A 22,154-nucleotide genomic window follows, 5' to 3' on the forward strand; every position below is an offset into this window, starting at 1 on the left:
ATTTCTATATTAGCTCCATCTAGGGTCCCCACAAACTGCTTCTGGACTGAGTGCCTTGAATATCGATAACACCAAGGCCAATAGGAACTCCATCTAGGGCCAGGGACTCTGCTGTCACATCCTTTCCACAACCACTTCATGAGTTCCCAGAGATTTCTCTCCTCCAGGTCCAACAACTACACTTCATTTGTATAAATACGATAACCTTACAATGCCCTGGAGACAGCAGACAATTTTAGCTCACAAGAAGAAACAAGAGAGGATGACTCAAATGACCAAGATGCACAGCCAGACGATGTTTCTGAGGAAGAAAAGGTCACAGAAGTAACTGAAAGATAATTAGGTACCTTCAGTGGATCAATAGAAAGATTGAGGAATGCAATGAGAACACAAAAACTTTAGAAGAATTCAGGAAAACACTAAACAAGAACAGACAAAATAAATGCAAAATTTGAAACAATAGAAAACCTGGCATTAGAAATCCAGAAGAAGAATACTGAGGTCTCAGAAATGGACAATACATAAAAAGGGCAAAGGAACAGATGTGAAGCAATGGAAGCCCCAATTAATGAGCTTGAAGAGAAATCTCTCAGAACGACTTGAATGCTAGATGGACAGACCCCTGGTGTGGCACTACAGAATCAGCACTGGTCTGTGAACTACAGTGTCAGCAGTTCAAACCCACCAGCTGCTCCTTGGAAACACTATAAGGGCTCGCTATGAGTTGGAAACTACTCCACGGTACTTATCAACAACTTAACAAATAATCAGAAGAAAGAATGAAAAAATTCCAAAGAGCCTAAGAGTTCTGTGGGACACCATGCACAGGAGCAACTTCTGATGGAATTCCAGAACCCGAAGAGACAAGCACAAAGAAAAATGTTGAAGCCTTGTTGGAAGAAAACTTTTGTCATATCATGAAAGAAAATAAGCATGCAAGAAGTTGAACGAACCCCAAACAGGATAGATCACAAAAGAAAACTACCAAGATATATATATCATAACCAAACTTTCCAAAACCAAAGAAAAGGGAAGACTCCCGAGAGCAGCTCAGGAGAAATGAAAAGTTACTTACAAAGGAGAAGCAGTAAGACTAAGCTCTGATTTCTCAGCAGAAACCATGCAGGCAAAAACGCAATGGGATGACATATGAAAAGACTGACAACCAAGAATCATATACCCAGCAAAGCTGTCCATCAAATGCGACAGAGAAGCCAGGGCATTTCCTGATAAACAGAATTTAAATCAATTTGTAATGGCCAGACCACTTTGCAAAAAATGATAAAGGGTGTTGTCTGGACTGAGAACCAACAAACAGCAAACTACAACCTAAGTTTACCATTCATGACAACACCATCTAGAACTCAATCCAGATAAGGAAGTATTTAAAGTAAAGCAAATTTGTAAAACCGAAAAGAGGAAACCAGAGCTATTACTGCATACTGAAGTCAACTACAAAACAAAAGGGCAAATATTATAGATACAGAACTTTCAAATGGCAAGAAAGTCAAGTAGATTCAAGATAAATCAGCCTCTTTTAAGCAGGGGAAAAAATTAATAAATTATAGGGTAGCCTTCAAGAAAAATAAGACACCTACCTGCACATCAAAAAAAGAGGAAAATCAGAAAAATTTAGTAAACATTAACACAACAGAAAAATGACAATAATACCCACAAACAAAATTATGTCGAGCAAAGAATCCAGCAGCACCACACACACACACAAACCACAAAAAAATGAGAATAATCAATTCATACCTATTGATAATTACACTGAGTGTAAATGAATTAAATGTACCAGTCAAGAGACCAAGAGCAGCAGAACAGATAAGAAAACAAGTTCATTCAATACACTGTCTACAAGAAACATAAAAAAAAGATGGAGACAGCTAAAATTCCTAGCAACAGAAGAACGGTTAAACAAACTTTGACACATACACACAATGGAAAACTACGAAACACTGAAGAATAAGGATGAATCTGTGAAACACCTCACAACATAGTTGAATCTGGAGGGCATTATGCTGAGTGAAATTAATCAAACACAAAAGGGCAAGCATTGTATGAGATGAATGTTTTCAAAATAAAAAACAATCTGTGATGGTTACGGGGAGGGGAGGGAAAATCATTCATGGGCTAGATGGTAAACACATGTTAACATGGTGACAGGAGGGAGGTCAGCGGAGGAAAGATGAAGGTAGCGGTAGATGAAGAGAGGAATACAATGCTAAACTGTTGGGACATGGTGGGGGCTGCAAACATGAGTGAAGCCGAGTGTATGGTTTGTTGAATGTAAAACTAATGATCTGCTCTGTAGACCTTCACTCAATTCACAATAAAAGGTTAAAAATAAAAATTGAAAATGCTTAGAAGGAATGTTTAAGGGCATTGAGTTTATGCTGATGGGGGTAGCAACAATTCAAAGAGGAAGAATGAGAATGACATCATGACCTGAAAATTGGCATCAAGGTCAAGGAATTGACCATGTAGAAATTGTTGAGTTGGTGTATGTTAGGTCATGTAAATTTTTTTTTACCAATAACAAAAAAAATAAACATATTTTAAAATAGAAACAAAAACCCCTTCATGTCTACCTTCTGGCTGCAGGGTAAAGTCCAGAGCCTTCCAAGTCCCTCAAGTCGCAGTCTGTGTGTCCTGCCTTGTCCGCATTTCCTCACAGGACCTGCTCATACAGCTCCTCCCAGAAGCCTCCCAACGCTCGCACCCTGCCTCCACCAGGCTGCATCATTCCAATGTTGGGGCATCCCCATAGTGCTTTTGTTTACAAATGGGCTCGTGGCTTTGACATCCACAGCTTTCCATCGGACAGACTCCTTGTTGACATGGGTGGGCCGTGGAGAAGCCAGGGCCAGGCTTGCATACTGTGATGCCCTTAAAGTATTCGCAAAATGGAAGTTATTTCCGTAAGAGATGAGGATCACAGCTCAGTTCCGAAACTACTTCTACTAGGTCCAATTTGGTGTGCCAGAGACCACGCCCCAATGTGATGGAAGAGAGATAAAAGTCCATACTTGCCTCTTGAGCCCCTAAAAAGCACCCGGTAGTGTTTTTCTAATCGCTTGGCCATGTAGTTGGCATTTAATATTGCAACTTCTGTGGCCTGTTTCAGGCCTTTGCCTCCCATCATCTGCAAGAGAGAAAGAGTCATCAGCCTTTGAACCAGTGAGGTCAGAGGTCAAGCCACTCACCCAAGCAGAGCTCCAAACCGGTTCATTCCAGGTCCACCCCCTGCTGAGAAATTGCCTTTCCACTCCAGATCTACTGAATTCAAATCGATATTTTAACAAGAATCACCTGGGAATCCTGTTAAACTATAGATTCTGATTGGTAGATCTGGGGTGGAGTGGCAAATATTCAGCAGGGGGTGGACCTGGAATGAACCAATTCAAAGCCCAACGCCCAAGACGTCCCAGATAAATCACCCACAAAAGAAGTCCGCCCCCTCACAGCTCTAAGCAAGACAGGGGAGTACATCGACCAGGACCAGAGACATCAGTTTCAAGTGATTTTCAGTTTTCTCTTTTAAGCAGTGATTTCACAGCCTTCACTGTAGTATAAAGGAAGAGAATTGTCCTTAGATTATGTGAATTTTTTTAACTTGAATTTGAGATGTCTCAATAATTGCCAAGAATCCCAGGGGATCTTGGCCAAAGACTCTGTTGAATCAATTTTGTATGGTTTCTCTCCCAATTGTCCATAGTTAAGGCTATTTCTGTTGAACAACTGCAAGTCCCAAATTATCCTTTTCTGGTGGTTACATCCTCTGATCACATGGGATGCACATCATCACAAGAAAAGAGCAGAAAATCAAGAGGGCACCGGTTTTTATTACTTTGCTTCTTCCTAGCACACACTGTGGATGATGTGGGGTGGACATAAATGCATGACCAACACAAATCACATGAGGAAGTACCAAGTGAAGCCACTGGAATGCCAAGTCCAGCGTCAGGGGAGGACAGACTGGTCTAAGAAGGTTCCTCAAGCGAGCGTAAGTGGAGACTTAATGCTGGGCAGAACCGAGAGAAGCCGGCAAATGATGCAGGTGTGAAGGGGGATGTCCAGCCCAGGAGTCACCACAGTCGGGGGGATGTGCTTCTCACAACTTGCAAGACTAGAACCTTCCCTAGGAATGCAACGGACTGAACTCAGCCAGTCACTGACTGACCAGGAGTGTCAGTGTGTCATGGAGTTCAGGGGAGCGCCAATCGAAGGTCAGAGATGCCGATTAAACCGTGTTGTTGCCTTGTAATAGATCCCAATGCATGGAGACCCATGTATGTAACATAGAACCGCTCCAGAGACCTTTCAAAGTTGTAACCTTTTGAGAGCAGATCACCAGGCCTTTATTCTGATTTGCCACTGGTCAGGTTCCAACCGCACACCTTCTGGTTAGTAGTCAAATACTTAGCCACTTCTACCACCAGGGACTCCAGAACAAACCCTATCTTATTTAATTTTTTAATGGACACTTTTATTGGTGTCATTGATAAGTGGCCAAAGCATTTGGGGGCATTTCGTTTACTTGTCTCCAGTGGGGCACTCTCTCTACCTGCATACGTCTCTAATGGATGATTTGGACTTACAGGAACCAAAAGGGAGCTCACCAGTTCACAGCCCTCATCCCACTCACTCCCAGGGCTTTGTTTCCATTCCTCCTTCTTCCCTAACCCTTGCAGCCTTCTGAACGTTGTCCTTAGGCAAATGCTGCCTCTTAGTGTCATATTAAAAAGGAGCAGTTCTAGTCTGCACACCGCGAGTCAGATTCAACTCGATGACGGACAACAATCTCTGAGGTACGGAATTGTCATTCCAGCTGTGAAGATCGTTTTCATGAAGAATCATAAGATAACACTGCAGAACTGAGGTCATTCCCAAAGGTCACCTCTTTCAGCCAGATTGTGGAGCTAAAACCAATGTCATGGAACAATCTGTGTATGAATTGTTGAATGGTAAACACAATAAAATGTTCAAAATTTTTTTTAAGTAATGAGTATCGTGCTCCTTTAAAAAACCACCTGTATGACACCAAAGGGTCAACAATTACTGCAAAACAAAGATGAGAAGGTAAGGAGATAGGGAAACTAGATGAATGGAAATGAAACAACCAGAAGGGAAATAATGAGATAGTTCACTCATTGTGACGAATCAAACCAATGCCACTGAACAACTTGGGTAGAAATGGTGGAGTGGGAACCTAACCTTCTGTGTAAACCTTCACCAAAGACAGGATCAAATATTATTTTTAAAACAAAGAATCCTAAAGCCCACACAATAGCAGTCAGCCTCAGAGAATCTTCTGGCATGGTTGGTGTAGCTGAAGTGTGCATTTGGGATGGCTGCTGTAATTAGTACTGAACAAGTCGTTTCTATCCAAAGCATCGTTCTGTCAGCCCGGGAGGCAAGCAGGCTAGTTTACACAAAGGCAGTACTAACAAAACTGGCCCCAGTGTCCTTTTGGAGAATGACAAAAGGAAGTCAGTTGTCCAACAAAGTCTAATGACCTGAGAGAGTACAGTTCCACAGGCCCTGAAGGGGAGAAAGACTGGGGAGACCACCATGTAAGCAAATCTCTGCTCCTTTTTATCTTTTCCTTCAGGCCCCAGGAAACAAAGTCAAGTGAGCTATACTCCTAAAATGCTCCCAGGACCTCAACCAAGGGTCAAAACTGAACGTGCACTGCTGACATGGGACTCCTACAGGAAACGAAATGACTGGTCAGGGCACCCATGACTCACGGAACTGAACTCTGTCTGGAAAAATGTCTGCTGCATCATTTTTCTGATGTGAAACTCACTATGAAAACCCAAAGCCAACAGTCATGGGAAGAGATGAAATGCATTTGAACCAGGGCTTCACATTGGTTGGTTCTGGTTCCAGCACTTGCTGAGAATTTGCTTTTCTGCCCCAGACAGACTGAACTGGAATTTATGTTTTAACAAGATCTCCAATATACAGATGTTGTTATTGTTAGGTGCCGTCAAGTTGGTTCCAACTCAGTGACCCTGTTTATGCACAACGGAATGAAACACTGCCCATTCTGCACCATCCTCACAACTGTTGTTACGCTTGAGCCCATCGCTGCCACTACTGTGCCCATCCATCTCAGATATGTATCCATAGGAATCACCTGGGGGTCTTGTTAAAATGTAGATTTTGGACTCAGTCTATTTGGGATAGTTCCACTGCTATTCATAAGGTTTTCAGTGACTAAATATCCAGAAGCATTCTGTCACTCCTTCCTCTTAAGTCTGTCTTAGTCTGGAAGCTCATCTGAAACCTGTCCACCGTGGGTGACCCTGCTGGTATTTAAAATACCCATGGCATAGCTTCCAGAATCACAGCAACATACAAGTCACCACAGTACAACCAGACAAGTACAACCAGAATGCTCCTTAGAAGCCAGATGGCCAGACTTCATCTCTCGTACTTTGAATATATTATCAGGAGCGACCAGCCCCTGGAGAAGGACTTATGCTTGGTAAAGTGGAGGGACAGAGAAAAAAAGAGGGTGGCCCCCAGCAAGCTGGACTGACACCGTGGGAACAACAATGGGCTCCACTGTAGGCATGATAGGTTGGTGCAGGATTGGGCAGTGGTTTGTTTTGTTGTGCATGGGGTCACTATGAGTTGGTACCAATTCGACAGCACCTGACAACCACAACATTTGGGATAGAAATATAAGTTATCAGTTGGGGACCGACCCAGTTCTTCCACTAGGCAGTCAGCCCTACTCACTGTACCACATCTCAGATTAGGGATTTCCTGATTTTGAAGCCAGGAGGGAGTCTGCTCTTCTGTGTCCCCACCCGCCCTGCTTTGTGACCCATCCAGGCCTCACCTTGATGTACGCCCAGGAGATGGGCAGGATGGAACTGGAACCCCACGGGGCAGCACTCACAGTGCCCAAAGGTTGTGAGTCCACACCCAGCTTCGCTGCGATGACGGGATGGCTGGGCAGGAAAGGGACAAGATGCTTCTTCCTGGGTTTTCATTAAAAGCAGAAATTGGTCAGATGTAAAAGGATGAGCCCAGGTGTGGCACTGCAGGATAAGCACTGGACTGCTTACCACAAGATCGGCAGTGCAAAGCCACCAATTACACACAAGAATAACACAAAAGGATTCACTCCAACCAAACAGGCATGTGCTGGGCCGTCTAGGGAAGCTAGAGGCGCTGACAGCAGAAGAGAGCTGACCCCTGCTAAGAGCAGTGGGCTCACTAAGGTCAAAGTCAAGGAGGGAGGTGACCATGATCTCACCCCAATCTACCAGACCACACTGAATCACAGAATATATAAAATATACATCAGGGAAATTTCAATTCCATTTTTCAATGAACTTTTTGAAGCTCCTTTCTATATACTTGTATTGCTGCTGTTGTACTGTTGAGTCAGTTCTAACTCCTAGCAACTCTGTAAAGAGTGTCCAAGGAGCGGCTGATAGATTTGAACCTCCAACCTTGCAGTTCAAACCACCCTTGCAGTCGAGTGTTTATCCTATAAGCGCCACACCAGGACTCCTTCTATACTTGTAAATTACTTACACGCAATAGTTCTTTAGACTAATGAATGGAGTCTTGGTGTGGCGCTGTAGGATAAGCATTGGATTGCTAACTGCCAAGGTCAGCAGTTCAAACCCACCAGCTGCTCCTTGGAAACCCCATACAGGTTTGTTATGATTTGGAATCTACTCAATAGCATTTAACAACAACAACAAAATAGTGTAATAATAAAATCTTTCTATCATGTCAAAACATAATTAGTAAACCTGAGTGGAAGTCTTTTTGATTTTCCTCTTCCTTTAATGACTACTTCACCCTCAAAAAAGTGATTGATGTACGCCCCAATATTGCAGCTGGATCACCAGAAAATTTGATAAAAATCAACAAGACCACATTGTTATAACTGGATAATGACAACAGCTCTTACTGGAGCACATTAGAAAGTTCAAAAAGTAAACGAACACAGAGTGTTAGCCCTGGGGATATATTGGGACATGTAACCTGGACTTACAAAAAAAAATACATTTTTGTTGTTATAACCAACTACAGGGATATTTTAATAAAAATAATAAATTGTTGCTGAAACTGCACAAATCTTATTGGCAGTCATATTTCGGTGTCCCTCCCTCTGACAGTGTTACCTGGTGGGGCCTGGCTAGTGATACCACTGACCAAGATGCAGAAGCTTTGAAAGCATCCAGCACCTCCCGCCCCCCAGCCCAAGCACTGAGGCAGAGACAGGTGTGAGCAGAGCTCTGGACTCAGAGACAGGAATGCCCCCAACCCCAGTTCTACTCCATCTGATCCCACCTTCCTACCCTCATCCCCTGCCTCCTCCACATTTGTCCCTGCCTAGACTGCAAGCCACAAAATTGGCAGTTCAAACCCACCAGCTGCTCCTTGATAACCTGATACCGGGTCGCTATGACTTGACGGCACTTTACAAGTCCTCCATCACCGCCCTACTTCCACTCTATCTCCTCTTCTTTCCTCCCCGTGGCCCCACTGCCTCTCTTGGCCAACTTGTCTTCCCTCTCAAGTGCAACAGGTTTGGTTATTAATAGGGAGAAACCTAAACCAAGCCCACTACCAGCAAACAGATTCCTACTCACAGAGGACAGAGCAGAACTGGGCCTTCGGGTCTCCAAGGCTGTAAATCTTATAAAAGCAGATGCTCTTGTAGAGCAACTGCTGGGTTCAAATTGCCAACCTATGGTTTGGAGTGGCACTCAACCACTTCAGCATCCGGGTCCCTAAGCTCCCTGTGCATGAAGGCAAGTAAACATTTCTGCGTGTCTATGCCTGGGGCAACACTGAGGTGAGTGCAGCCAATCAGGCTTCTCCTTGGACCTGCCCACAAGCGTCCCTCCCACCTCTCTCAGGCTCACTCCACAAAGATAGCCTTGACACCAGAACCTGGATGGGAGACTAAGCAATCCTTTTCTTTTCAGTTCCCAGAGCCATCCTCAGCCCGCTGCCCCATACTCACACTCCAATGGGCCCCATGCCAGGGCCACCTCCTCCGTGGGGAATACAGAAGGTCTTGTGAAGGTTTAAGTGCGAGACATCAGACCCAAAGTCTCCAGGACGGCACAGTCCCACCTGCCACAAAGAGCAGAGCCAAAGTGAGAGTCAAAAGTACGTTGGTGAGAAGGGCATGGGATCTGCAGACCCCGGGGGACAGGCCAGCAGGTGAAATACGGCAGAAGCATGGACGTGGCATTCACAGAAGTCGTCTCAGTACTGGCTGAGGTTGGCAGCCAAAACCTGGCATTTCGGGTTCTATGGAAACAGCATGTGATCACATAGCCCAACGTGGATCTTAAACTACAGATTTGAATACACAGGAGGAGAGCCAATGCTCATAACACAAGGAAGGGTCTCCTCCTGGTAAAATAGGAACTTTGCCCCAAGACTTATGCTTCCCCTGCGGTTCTCCTTAGGGAGCACTAGATGAAGGGCTGAGGGTCATCAAAAAGGGCACTGTATACAGGCAGAGGACTGAAAAGTTCCAGGGGTGATCCAGATACCAGCGCAGCACTCAACTGGCATTCCTACCACGTGGGTGTTCGAGCTAATTTTGAACATGTCCAAGCACCAAGAATGCACTCGTGCTATGGAAACAATGGATAATCCTTGGATTGCACTTGTGACGGATGCAGAGAGAAGCAAAGAAAAACAGAAAGCATGTGAAATGGTAAGGAATCCAAGAAGTTTAAAAAATCCCCAAAGAGCACGTGATGCATCTCTCCTCAGAGACCCCTCCCACCCACCAGTGTAGCAATTACAGAGACCCACTGCACCCTCAGGACCATCCAGTTATTTTATAACCAATGTAGCGGAAGCGGGGCCGTGGGGATCAGCATCCTCCCAGGGGGCAGACCTTGGTTCTGAATTCCCTCAGGTAATTCCAGAGGGTTGGTATTCCCTGACAATACTGTCCAAGGAGCTCCAGTAGCGTAGTGGTTATGAATCGGGCTGCTAACCTCAAGGTCGGCAGTTCGAAACTACCAGCTGTTCCAAGGGAGAAAGATGAGGCTTTCTGCTCCCGTAAAGATTTACAGCCTCGTAAACCCTGTGCAGGGTCACGATGAGTTGGAACCGACTCCATGGTACTTAACAACAACTTTCTAAGGAAATTCAGCTCACTGCCTGCTTCAATTCAACCTTCATACCTGCCCCGGCCCAGCATCTCCTCTAGGACCTATATTCCCAGGGGAAATGGAGGGCTTGGTTTGAAGCTGGCAGTAAAGTCAGCCTCAGTATCTGAATTCAGTGCCATGTTTAAAGAAAGGAGACAAACAAAAAAAGGGGGTGTGCTGGTGGGTAGACTTAACCATCGTGCAGTGGTAATTCAGGGTTCTCCATTACATTTCCCACCTGAGCGTTCATGTTTGCCCCGTCTAGGTAGACCTGTCCTCCGGACTGGTGGATCAAGTCACACACGTCCCTGATGTTCTCCTCAAACACACCGTTGGTGGATGGATATGTGATCATAATGGCTGCCAGATTCTCCTTGTGTTTGTCCACCTATGGGACCGAGATGGGCAGAGAGAGACACAGGGAGAGAACGTTTCTTTCTTGGCCAAACACTTGTTGTTGATTTTAAAGAAAGATGAAGTCATGTTCTTCTCATTCCTGGAGCTGTCTCACAAAGCAAAATGGCATCTTGAAAGAATCTACAGTGATTACCCACTCCATAAGTCATTCCCAAGGCATAACACAATCCTTTCAGGCTAGGTCTTCATAATCAAGACCAAAAAGAATGTTGAGAAGATGTGGATCTTTTGGCGGTTTTCCCTTGGGTTGAGCTATCTCAGTAATTACCTCAGTCATCTTTGTTTCAAGACACGTATGTCTTTTTTCACAGTTAATCGGTCTCTGCTCATCTCACCCCTGCCCCCTTTCCCTCCCATTCCACAGAAATCAGAATTCCCCAAGGAGCATTCCTGCTGATCAAAATCGCCCTCATTTTTTCCTTTTGACAGAAGGCGAGCATATAAAAAACCACATTCCTGTTTTCATGTCCATTGAGTCAGAATGGGCTCAGGTGGAAATGAAAATGGAAAAAAAAAGGGGGGGGGGGGGAATTGCATCCTACATTGGAGAGAGTTCATAATTACAACTACTAGGCTTGAATATTTGTGGGAAAAGAGTTTGTGGGTCAAGGGAAGGGTAGCGTGGATGGGAGAGAGGAACAGCGTTGTATATTTTCAGCTTTCCTTTGAAAGCAATTACATGAAGTTGTCAGTCCGCGGGCCTAATAACCCCAACAGAATCGCATTGCTATTCATTCAGCTGATTTCTTTCCCTCTTAAGATGCAGCCTTCAGTCCACCAGCAGCAAGCAGATACGGTTGCTAAGCAACCTCTTCCTGGAGGTTGGAAGGTTACAAGTGGGGGTTGGTGTTTGACGGGAACACTGCCCAAAATTCAGCAGGTAGTAGCTGGGGCAGCCACAGACATATGCAAATCCTACATTTGTGTTTCACAAGATGGGCTACGTGTATGACTGGCGGCTGGCTTGTTAGTGAGGGGAGGAGCAGAAGCAGAGAGAAGGTTGGATGGAAGAATGCAGGAGTAGCCTTATAACCTCCATGAATAATGCATGTGAATTAGAGAATGGGGGAGGGGTTTCTGTGTAAAAGGTCACCCCCCTATTGGCCAGGGGAAGGAAAAATAGACTAGAGTCACTTTGATTTGGGACTAAAAAGGTGACCCTTGATTGTTCTTTATTCTTAAAGAGTCTATGAGGTTTGCACAGGAACTTTTTAAAGTATTGAAGGGCAGAGATGTCAGATTGAGGACTAGGGTGCGCCTGACCCAGGCCATTGTGTTTTCAATAGCCTCATATGGATGCGAAAGCTGGACAGTGAATAAAGAGGATCGTAGAAGAATTGATGCCTTTGAGTTGTGGTGTTGGAGGAGAATACTGAGGGTGCCATGGACTGCCAAAAGAACCAATAGATCTGTTTTGGAAGAAGTGCAGCCAGAGTGCTCCTTGGAGGCCAGGATGGCTAAGCTTCGTCTCTCCTACTTTGGACATGTAGTCCGGAGGAAACAATCGTTGGAGAAGGATGTCATGCTGGGTAGGGTGGAGGGTCAGAGAAAAAGAGGAAGACCTCCAACGAGATGGATCGGCCAGGTGGCATCATTGATGGACTCGGGGGTGGCAGCGGTGGTGAGGTTGGCCCAGGATCGAACATTGTTTCGTTCTGCTGTGCATGGAGTCGCTATGAGTCGGTTCCGACTCGATGGCACCTGACAACAACAACAACATGAGGTTTGTGGTCTTATGTCTGTTTCTCTAGAGCTAGTCCCAGGATGAGTCTTTTCATTGTGATCTTGTGTTCACTTCTTTTGGGTATACACATAGATAGGAAAACAGGTATTGGGGTTGCAGAAGAGTGTTTTCATTGTTTTTTCTCCTTCCTTCCCTTCTTTCCATTTCTAAGGTTTACCTTATTCCAAAATCAGTACAAGGGACCAATCCAGAGAGTGATGTACTCAGATACATCGATGCAGTCTGCTGTGTCCCTGATTCTCACGGCCCCTTCTCAACCCAGATCTCTCCCAGTTTCTACAGGACAGACCAAACATACCATGGCCTTGAGGTGGGCGACGTCAATATTCCCATACTTGTCCACCTCCACTGGCTGAATCTTCATGCCTGCCATGTGAGCACTTGCTGGATTGGTCCCATGTGCTGATTTTGGAATGAGGCAAACCTAAGGAATGGAGAGAAAGGAAAAGAAAAAGAGCAAAACACTATCAGTACCTATTTCCACAAGTACATACCCCAAAGAAGTGGAAGCGGGAACACAAACAGATATGTGTCCGCCAGTCTTCATCTCAACACTGTTCAAAATAGTCAAAAAGGCTGGAAACAACCTAAATGTCTATCAACAGATGAAAGGATAAATTGTGGTGGTTACATCCACTGGAAATTCTTCATTACTCAGACATAAATAGAAATAAAGTCCTGGTCAATACCCCAGCATGGCTGAACCTTAAAACATTATGCTGAATGAAATTAATCAGTCACAAAAGGACCAACGCCCTACGATCTCACTTATACGGGATTCACACATGCATCAGAACCAAAGCTTCTTAGTGGCTGGCAGGGCTGTGAGCACCGAGTTTACATTATGGTAGTGGGATGATTAGGAAAAAGACAGGGAGAGGGGTACGGAACAAGAAGTATATAATCAACGTTATTGGATTATGCATGTGGAAACTGGTGAATGTTCTGTTGTGTAGATTTTTACCACAACTAAAGAAAAAAAGCAGGTGGTGGCGGGTGGGGAGAGCCAGTCATAGCAACAGAAAGATCCTCAACATAATTGGAGCATCAATTAAGTAGGTGCCACATGCTTTTATTTAAGCTGACCCAATTAAATTATTACTGCTCTTTCCAAACTATGTCCAAAAGAGGAGTTTCCATTTGATCCCCAAATATTGCTCCCTAAAGACTTACAGATATTCACATTCTCTTCCCTACCCCAGCACACCAAAAACATTAAGTGCCGTGGAGTTGATTTTGACTCATAGGGTTTCCGAGGGTTGTGGTTAGCAGTCTAGTGGCTATCCTACAAAGCCACACCAAGACCCCACACCAAAAATTGTTGTTGTTGTTAAGTGCCGTCAAGTTGGTTCTGACTCACAGAGACCCTGTATAGGGTTCCCAAGGAGCAGCTGGTGAATTTGAACTGCTGATCTTCTGGTTCAAACTGACCTTTCGGTCCAGTGTTTATCCTACAGCGCCATACCAGGACACTGAAAACATACTTGTGCTTATTCAATTCTTGACGTAGTTATAGTACTGAGGGCAAACCTTACAAGACCAGAGACTGGAAAAGAGCTTCAGTGGTCTTCTCCGCTTCCCCGGGAGGGGTGAGAACAGTGGGCAGCCTTCCAGTGCTAACTGGGAAACAGATTGGGAGCAGCCAGGAGAATCAGAAACTAAGCACGTAAAATCACCAACTCCACTCTTCACTCACGTGACTGGCATTTGCATGAATGAATGTCTAGAGCCCACAGGATGAGTCTGTGGGTGGTTCAAATGGTTAATGAACCCGGCTGTTAACCAAAAAGTTGGAGGTTCCAGTGCACCCCGAAGTGCGTCAAAAGAAAAACCTGGTGGATCTACTTCTGAAGAAAACCCTGTGGAGCAAAGTTCCTCTGACACACAAGGGGTCACCGTGAGTTGGAATGACTCTGGAGCAGCTGGTGCTGGTTCTGACTGGTACAGGTAGGGCACACAGGGTCCGAGGGGACTCAGAAAAATCAGATGCTCCTTCAAGTTAGTTGAGAAGTCAAAGGGAAGCAGCTCACTAGTTGGAAGCTAAGCTGGGTCCTAGAGATGAGTTGGATTCTGGAGACGCAGTGTTAGGATTCCCAGATTGCAATCATTTCCATCTTCCTCCCAACATTCGTGTAAGTGTAGGCAAGGCCTGATGGCTCACTTGTATGGGGAAGCCCATCACCAAGGTTCCCCAAGAAAAGCAACTATAACCCAGAAAATAATCTTTCTGCCTTTTTTTAAAGCCCAGAATAATAATATCACAACCTCTGGAAGAAAGATGGATGGGATCGTAAAAGCTAGCTTTATAAAGGGAATACTTAGCTTCCAGCTGTTTCTCCAATACAGTGACGTCACCTGCTTTAGAAAAACACCCAGATATGAAAAGGGAACTCAATCCAGAGAGAAACACGGAATTGCTCTGACACTCACTCTTCTAAGAACTGGCTGTTTGTCATCTTTTGAATGACTATGGATCATACATGTTGTTCTCAAATCATTTTTCTTGTGTAAATGCTTTACCCCACTTCCCCTCTTTTTTTTCTCCATAATTTTCTCAGGTTAAAAGTTCAAGTCATCTGTCTTCTGGAAGGGCTGAGCCTCTCTCACAGAGATTTTATTTCACAGAAAGGATCTCTGAATAAAACGATCCCTTAAGGGCAGAGACTGATAAAGGAAGGGAAATAAAGGAAGGAAAAAAAGGAAGACCTAAATGAAGAATTCGGAGTCTGGTGTGGTGCTGTGGGATAATGCACTGGGCTGAAATGTCGGCGGTTCAAGCTCACCAGCCTCTCCTCGGAAACCCTGTGCAGGATAGCTGTGAGTTAGAATCAACCTGATGGCATTTCACAACAACAAATCAAGAGAAATCCTACTAAAAACAAAAATATCAAACACTGTAGTGAACTGATTAAGGACCCTCAAAGATGTTCATGTTCTCTTCCCCAAAACCCATGAATATTACGCAACATGCCAGAATGGACCCTGCAGTTGTGAGGAGGTTAAGGATCTTGTGATGGGCAATTTCCCTGACTTATCCAGGTGGGTCCTAAATATAATCAAAATGTCTTTATAAGAGAGGTGTAATAAACAAACAAATAAATAAATAAGAGGGGCAGGTGGAGACCTGACTACAAAGAAAGTAGAGGTGAAGACTGCAGCCAGAGGTCAAGGGGGTCATGGACAGATGAAGACTGGCGGGACCCTCAAAAGACTGTGGCTCTTCGAGCCTGGATCTGAATTCATCCCTGTGGCTGAACTTCCAACCAAACCACACACACTGACCAGTACCACCAGGGAGGGGTGCACGCCTAGCAAGAATCAACCATTCAAGATCCAAAGGGCAGCATTTGCTCAGAGACAAAGTTCTCAAGGCTGGAAGGGTTAGGAGAGAAGGATGAATGGTAACAGGAAAGACAGGGAGGAGGTGGAAATTGTCATCAGTGGCATGACACAGAATGTGTGTGAACTGCTGAATGGAAAATGAATTTACTCCGTAAACTTCCACAAAGCACAATGAAAAGTTTTTAAATGTAAGAAGAGGCAATGGGGGAGTCATGAGTCAAGGCATGTGGGCAGCCTCCAGGAACCAGGAAAGGCATGAAGCCTCAGGAAGAAATCAGCCAATACCCTGGCTCCAGGACTTTAGCCCAGAGAAACTGATTTCCGACTTCTGGCTTCCAGAACTCTAAGAAAATGCATTTATATCCTCTTAAGCCACTAATTTGTGTTAGCTTGTTACAGCAGCAATAGGCAACGAATACCAACTGCTGTGAAATTGATTTTGACTCCTAGTGACCCCACTGGTGTAGAATGGTTCTCAATGGTTGATTTTTTCAGAAGCACATCACCAGGGCTTTCTTCCAAGGTCTTCGTAGAAGAATTGAACCTCCAACCTTTAAGTGAGCAGCTGAGCGCTGGTAGATACTTCTATTTAGGAAACTTCCATTCTTTTCTAGAATGTTCATTTCTCCTCCCTTTAAAATGATGGGGTAGTGAGGAATCTGGAAGTATTAGGATCCAAGCCTAATGCTCTAGTTTATCCAAAGTGATTGCAGCTTTTGGCACATTTATGCCCATTGGGGAGATGCTACACTTTCCTAACTGCCCAGGGTGCCTGGCATAGTACGTCTCCGAGCAGAGACAGTCCTCAAAGACTTGGTGGATGAGTGAAGGAGTACAAAAAGACACTGGCTTCTCAACACTGGTAAAATTCCAACAACCAGAGGTCAACAAGATGGACCGGCACAGTGGCAGTATCAATGGGCTCAAACGTAGCAATGATTGTGAGGTTGGCCCAGGACTGGGCAGTGTTTCGTTCTGTTGTGCATAGGTATGAGTCAGAAATAACTTGATGGCACCTAACAACAACAACAACAAAGGCCGCTAATTTGTCTTAGGAAACTGAGAAGAGAAAAATATCTGTAGATAGGATTGTTGGTTGCTTTTTGGTTTTTTTGGTCAATCTTTTCCATTCGTTTAGGAACCTCAGTCTGAGTTGCTATTTAAATGGAAAATTATTAAATGCTTAGTTAGGGCAACATCTAGCACATGGCAACTGTGACATGCTGTAGTTATTAAGGGCCGCCACGTCGGTTCAGACTCATATCAACCCCGTCAGGGTTTCTGAAGAGTGGCAGGTGGTTTTGAACCACCAACCTTGAGGTTAGCAGTCCAGTGCCTATCCAACGTGTTTGTTAAATAAACTTGTATTCCCCACTAACAAAACTGACAAATCAAGAATGTGGGCATTACACTTTAGGACCTCCTGAAATTTAACGAAAGGGCAAATGCGAAAATAACTTCAGGAGTGGCTGGGTCATCAGGGACCCGGGCAGTACGGTGACCATGGCCCTTTCTAAATGGAAAGGTATGTTTTGCTGGATCCCATTAGAGTGTATTGCTTAGGAGCAGCTGCCTCCAATGCCTCAGACGTCACAGATGTGGAAAAATCTTCCCTGATGATTTGAATCATAAGTCATTTTCTTCTACTCTAACTAAACGAGTTGGCCTCAGTTAAGACTTTAATCTAGAAAGGACACCGACATTTTCAGAGTTGTACTTCTGTTATTTCTACAAGCTCTACAAAAAGGATGCCTTCCTTCCCTTTCTCCCTAAGGTGTAGCACCCAGCTCCACGCTGTTCAGGAAGAATGGCATGCCAAGTCACTTGTGCACTGAGACTGGGTCACCACCGCCCCACCCCATCTCTGGGCCCTCTTGCTCTTACTCGCCTGAGAGTGGCAGGTCCTTCTGTCCCTCCTCTGAGTCCTACTCATTGCTCCCTCTAAGAACTCCACATTTGTGTAGAGGCCCTAGCCTCTTCACGTAGGATGTCACCAAACAAAGGAGTCAGACACACATTCCTTCACCCACCGTTTGAGGCCAAAGGCACTACCACTGGAAATTAGGGGCATTCTAGCAAGCCCATTTGCATCTTCTGGACCTCATGAGGCAGCTTGGACCCAGCCAGTCTCTTTGGAGACTAGATTCTCAGAAAACCAGTCAGATCAAATCGATCTGACTCATGGTGAGCCCTGTGTGTCAGAGAAGAGCTGTGCACCATAGAGCTTTCACCAGCTGACTTTTCAGAAGTAGATCGCCAAGCCTTCTTTCGGAGGCACGTCCAGGTGGACTTGAACTGCCAACCTTTGGATCAGCAATGAGCACATTAACTACTAAAAGACTCCAGACTCTCATACCAAACTTGGCTTGCATTAGTGCCTCATTATTTGCTTTGTGTTTTTAGTATAAAACTGACCAAAATTGTGCTCAGGCACAGTGAAAACTAAAGAAAAGTTCAAGTGTGATCTCTACTTCCTACCCAAGCCTATAGCCAGGCCTGAACCAAAGAGAGGAAATTCAGATGGCAACATCTCTTCCTACCCCACACTCCCCGGGGAGACCAGTTCCATGACCAGCAGAGGACTTTCACAGAGAGGATTTGAGCAGAAGCCTTCTATTTCTGTGTTTTCCCTCCCTGGGGTCGAGTGAGATACCATAATGGCCACTTCACAGAAACGTATTTCTTTATAATAGACCACTCCCCAACCCCCCACATCTGCTTCCGTGAGCTTGCACAGAAGGAAAGGACAGGCCCCTGGCGCCTGAGGGTTGGACACACTGCAGCCCCAGACTCACTGTTCTATGCCTTTCTCCTTTCTGGTCCAAGTAGGCTCGGATGGTGGCCAGCCCGGCATATTCCCCCTGGGCTCCACTGCAAGACAAGAAGAGAAGGATCAGAGTTTGGGGTTATTTGCTTTCATTTGCTTGTTCAGTTGGGCACCACTGGGCCAGGCATTCTGGACGCTTCAGGAAGTCCATCAAGTTCTGTGCCATGAACAGCCAAAGGAATAGCACCTAGTGGTATGCCAAAGCTCCCCGACTTGTGCTCAAAGGTGGGCCTTTTAGGCCCTTGCCCAAGACCTGAACAAAGCTAACACTGAAGCCTATGGGAACTCCACTGCCACATCCCTCCCACACACACCCCATAAGCTCCTTGGATGGCAGGATCCCACTGGAATTGTATCCTCTCCCAGTCCAACAGCTGCACTGGATTTTCAGTTTTGATTTTGTGTGTTTTTTCCTTTTGTTATTCTGTTGTTTTCATTTTATTCTCTCTTCTTCCCTTGCATTTTATACTATCTCCACTTTTATTTTTCCTTCTTTCTTCTTTTTGTCATTTCCCCTCTTCCTTTTTTTCTTTTTTCCTTCAGATTTTTCTTTACTAGTCTCTAGTCTCTTTTTCTTTTCAGTAGCCTCTATATGCATGTGAAAGCTGGACAGTGGATAAGGAAGACTGCAGAAGAATTGATGCATTTGGGTTATAATGCTGAAGGAGAATATTAAAAGTACCATGGACTGCCAGAAGAACAAAAGTATCTGTGCTGTAAGAAGCACAGCCAGAATGCTCCTTAGAAGCCAAGATGGCTAGACTCCATTGCTCATACTTCAGACATATTATCAGGAGGGACCAGTCCCTAGAGAAGGACATCAAGCTTGCTAAAGTAGAGGGTCAGAGAAAAAGAGGGAGACCCCCAACGAGCTAGATTGCACAGTGGCAGCAGCAATGGGCTCAAGCATTACAATTGCGAGGTTGGCACAGGACCGAGCAGTGTTTTGTTCTGTTGTGTATAAGATCGCTATGAGTCAGAACCAACTCAACCGCACCTAACAAGTCTCTTTCTCTTTTCATCTTCCCTCTCCCTGGTTTTTTGTTGTTGGTTTTAATTTCTTCCTTTCATTTTCTCTGATTTTCCTCTTCTATACCTCCATTTTCCAGACATTCTTTTTTTTGGGGGGTGCAGTTGTTGCCTGTTGTTATTTATTTTTCTTCTTTATTATTTTCTCTTTTCATTTTTGGTTGTTTGTTTATTCTGTTTTGTTTTCTTGTGTGTGTATGTCTGTGTGTGTGGTTCTACTCTCTCTGCTGTGACAGGAGACAGCGACCATGCCCACACAGCTCAGCCACAATCATTCATACCTTTTGTGGCTCCACCCACTGGGCAAGCACCAATACCAGCTCCTATATCACTGAATCAATACCAGACAGCAGCCAACACCAGTGAAACCCACCCTAAACTGAGGGGCACGAAGAGACAAGAATGGTACACACACCTCCATTCTCTAACTACACCCACAGGAAACAGTTGGTGAGAGCCTAAGAACACATCAACATACAATCATCAATACCACAATGTCCCAGAGACATCCATTTCACTCACATGAAGAAACAAGAGAGAACCAAACAGTTCACACAAATGACCAAGATACAGAGCCTGAAACTGTTTCTGAGAAGGAAAAGGTCATGGAACGAACTGGCAAGCGGGAAGATGAAGACACAGGGAGACACAGGGAGGAGCGTAAGAGTTAAAGGAAAAAGAAGTCAATATTGCTAACTAATGGTCCAGGAAGGGGATTGCAGTCATTGTAATGAAACAAAGTATATGATTTGTTGATTCTAAAATGGATGACCTGCTGTGTAAATCTTCACTCATTTATACACAAAAATAATAATTTGTGCGGAAATTTAAAGGACCTAGATGTGTCAAAACTATCTTGACAACAGTGTTGAAGGATTCACATGACAGGATTTCCCGGCTTTTGGTACAACCACAGTCATCAAGGCTATTGTGTAACGATACACACACATCTAAGGAACAGAAGAGAAAATCCAGAAATCCACCCACACTTGTGTATTTAACTGATTTTTGACAAGGGCACCAAAGAAATTTCAATGGTAAACAGAATATTTTCCAATAAATAGTGCTGGCATAACTGGATACCCCTATCAGACTGGACTGAACACTGTTCTTCTAAACATCTTGCCCACTCAGCACTTGTGAATGTGAATAATGCTAATGTGAATTTGGGAATAAGGTCTTTGCAGATGTAATCAAGCTAAAATGAAATTATGACTAGATTTGGGTGTGTCCTAAATGTAGTGACTGCTGTTGTTAACTGCCATCGAGTCGGTTCGGACCCATAGCAACCTTGTATCGGTTTCCAAGGAGTGGCTGGTGAACTTGAACCTCTGACCTTGTGGGTCAAATACCTTTGTGGTCCAGCTCATTAACCCCAGCGCCATAGCAGGACTCCAATCCAATGACTGGTGTCTGGATAAGAGGAGGACAATTTGGACACAACAACAGAGACACAGAGGAAAGATGGTCATGTGGAGAGAGGCAGAAATTGGAGTGACACAGACACAAGTCAAGGAAAATCAAAGGCTTGCTGGCAACCACCAGAAGCCTGGGAGCTGCAAAGACGGAATGTCCCCTGGAGCCTTATGAGGAAACAGTATCCTACTAACACCTTTAGATTTCTAAGCTTTAAGTACCAAAAGAGAGTACATTTTTGTTGTTTTAAAGAAAAACAAAAACAAGAAAAAACGTAATTTTAGGGATGAATTAGCTCTCTAATTCACCCTGGCGGTGCCATAGTTAAATCACTTTGCTGCTAACCTAGAGGTTGTTGGTTCAAACCCACCAGCTGCTCCATGGGAGAAAGATGAGGCAGTCTGCCTCTAGAAAGATTTCCAGGTCCGGAGACCCTGTGGGGGCAGGTCTACTCTGTTTTATACGGTCACCCTGAGTTGGAATCACCTCCACAGCACGGGTTTGGTTTTTGACATTTTGGGTATGACGAGACCACATTTGCTTATTCATTCATCTGCTGACAAATACTTGGGTGGTTTCTATACCTTGTGACAATTGTAAACAGTGTTGTTATGAACACTGGCTTAAGAGTTATTTTTAAATATATAGCTACAATACCACTATCATCCCTAAAATAATAATAGTAATTCCTTTAAAACCTCAAATATTTAGTTAGGGATCATATGCTCCCTAGAAGAACTAAGCACTTTAACCTGGTACTACGGCAATCCATCTCCAGCCAGGTCCCAGCCGATGAAAGCAAGCAGCCAGCCAGCTAGCTGCGGTCACAGTGCTCAAAGGCATCGCTTTTAAGCTTTGGGTGTTACTGACATACATTCCTGAGGGCAAGGCTGAAGCAATGGTAAACTTATTTAATGTTCCCAGTTCTCTGCATGGGGAGGACAAGGAAGTGAATAATAGGTTCTTTGTTGTCATTCTTAAGTACCATCAAGTCGGTTCTGAACTATAACAACCTTAAGCATAGCAGAACAAAACACTGCCCAGTCCTTCTCCGTCCTCACAATTTTTGCCACACTTGAGCCCATTGCTGCTGCCACTATGCCAATCCATGTCATTGGAGGTCTTCCTCTTTTTCACTGGCCTTCCATTTTACCAAGCACTATGTCCTCCTTGGAGGCCAAGATGGCTAAGCTTCGTCTCTCATACTTTGGACACA

The 22,154-nt window shown here is 44.6% G+C and overlaps 1 protein-coding gene across 1 annotated transcript in view; it reads right to left on the reverse strand.

The window, feature by feature from the left end:
- The window catches only part of GLDC (glycine dehydrogenase (decarboxylating)), a 114,673-nt gene that overhangs the window by 14,795 nt on the left and 77,724 nt on the right, over positions 1 to 22,154 (reverse strand). Inside the window, exons 16-21 of the mRNA XM_006863763.1 lie at positions 18,462 to 18,537; positions 12,623 to 12,748; positions 10,402 to 10,551; positions 9,011 to 9,123; positions 6,860 to 7,001; positions 3,037 to 3,148 (exon numbers count right to left, since the gene is read on the reverse strand). Coding sequence (XP_006863825.1) covers positions 3,037 to 3,148; positions 6,860 to 7,001; positions 9,011 to 9,123; positions 10,402 to 10,551; positions 12,623 to 12,748; positions 18,462 to 18,537 — 719 coding nt within the window. The remainder of the gene's footprint in view (positions 1 to 3,036; positions 3,149 to 6,859; positions 7,002 to 9,010; positions 9,124 to 10,401; positions 10,552 to 12,622; positions 12,749 to 18,461; positions 18,538 to 22,154) is intronic.

Source organism: Chrysochloris asiatica, unplaced genomic scaffold, assembly GCF_000296735.1.
Source record: "Chrysochloris asiatica unplaced genomic scaffold, ChrAsi1.0 scaffold00056, whole genome shotgun sequence".
Classification (NCBI taxonomy): Eukaryota; Metazoa; Chordata; class Mammalia; order Afrosoricida; family Chrysochloridae; genus Chrysochloris; species Chrysochloris asiatica.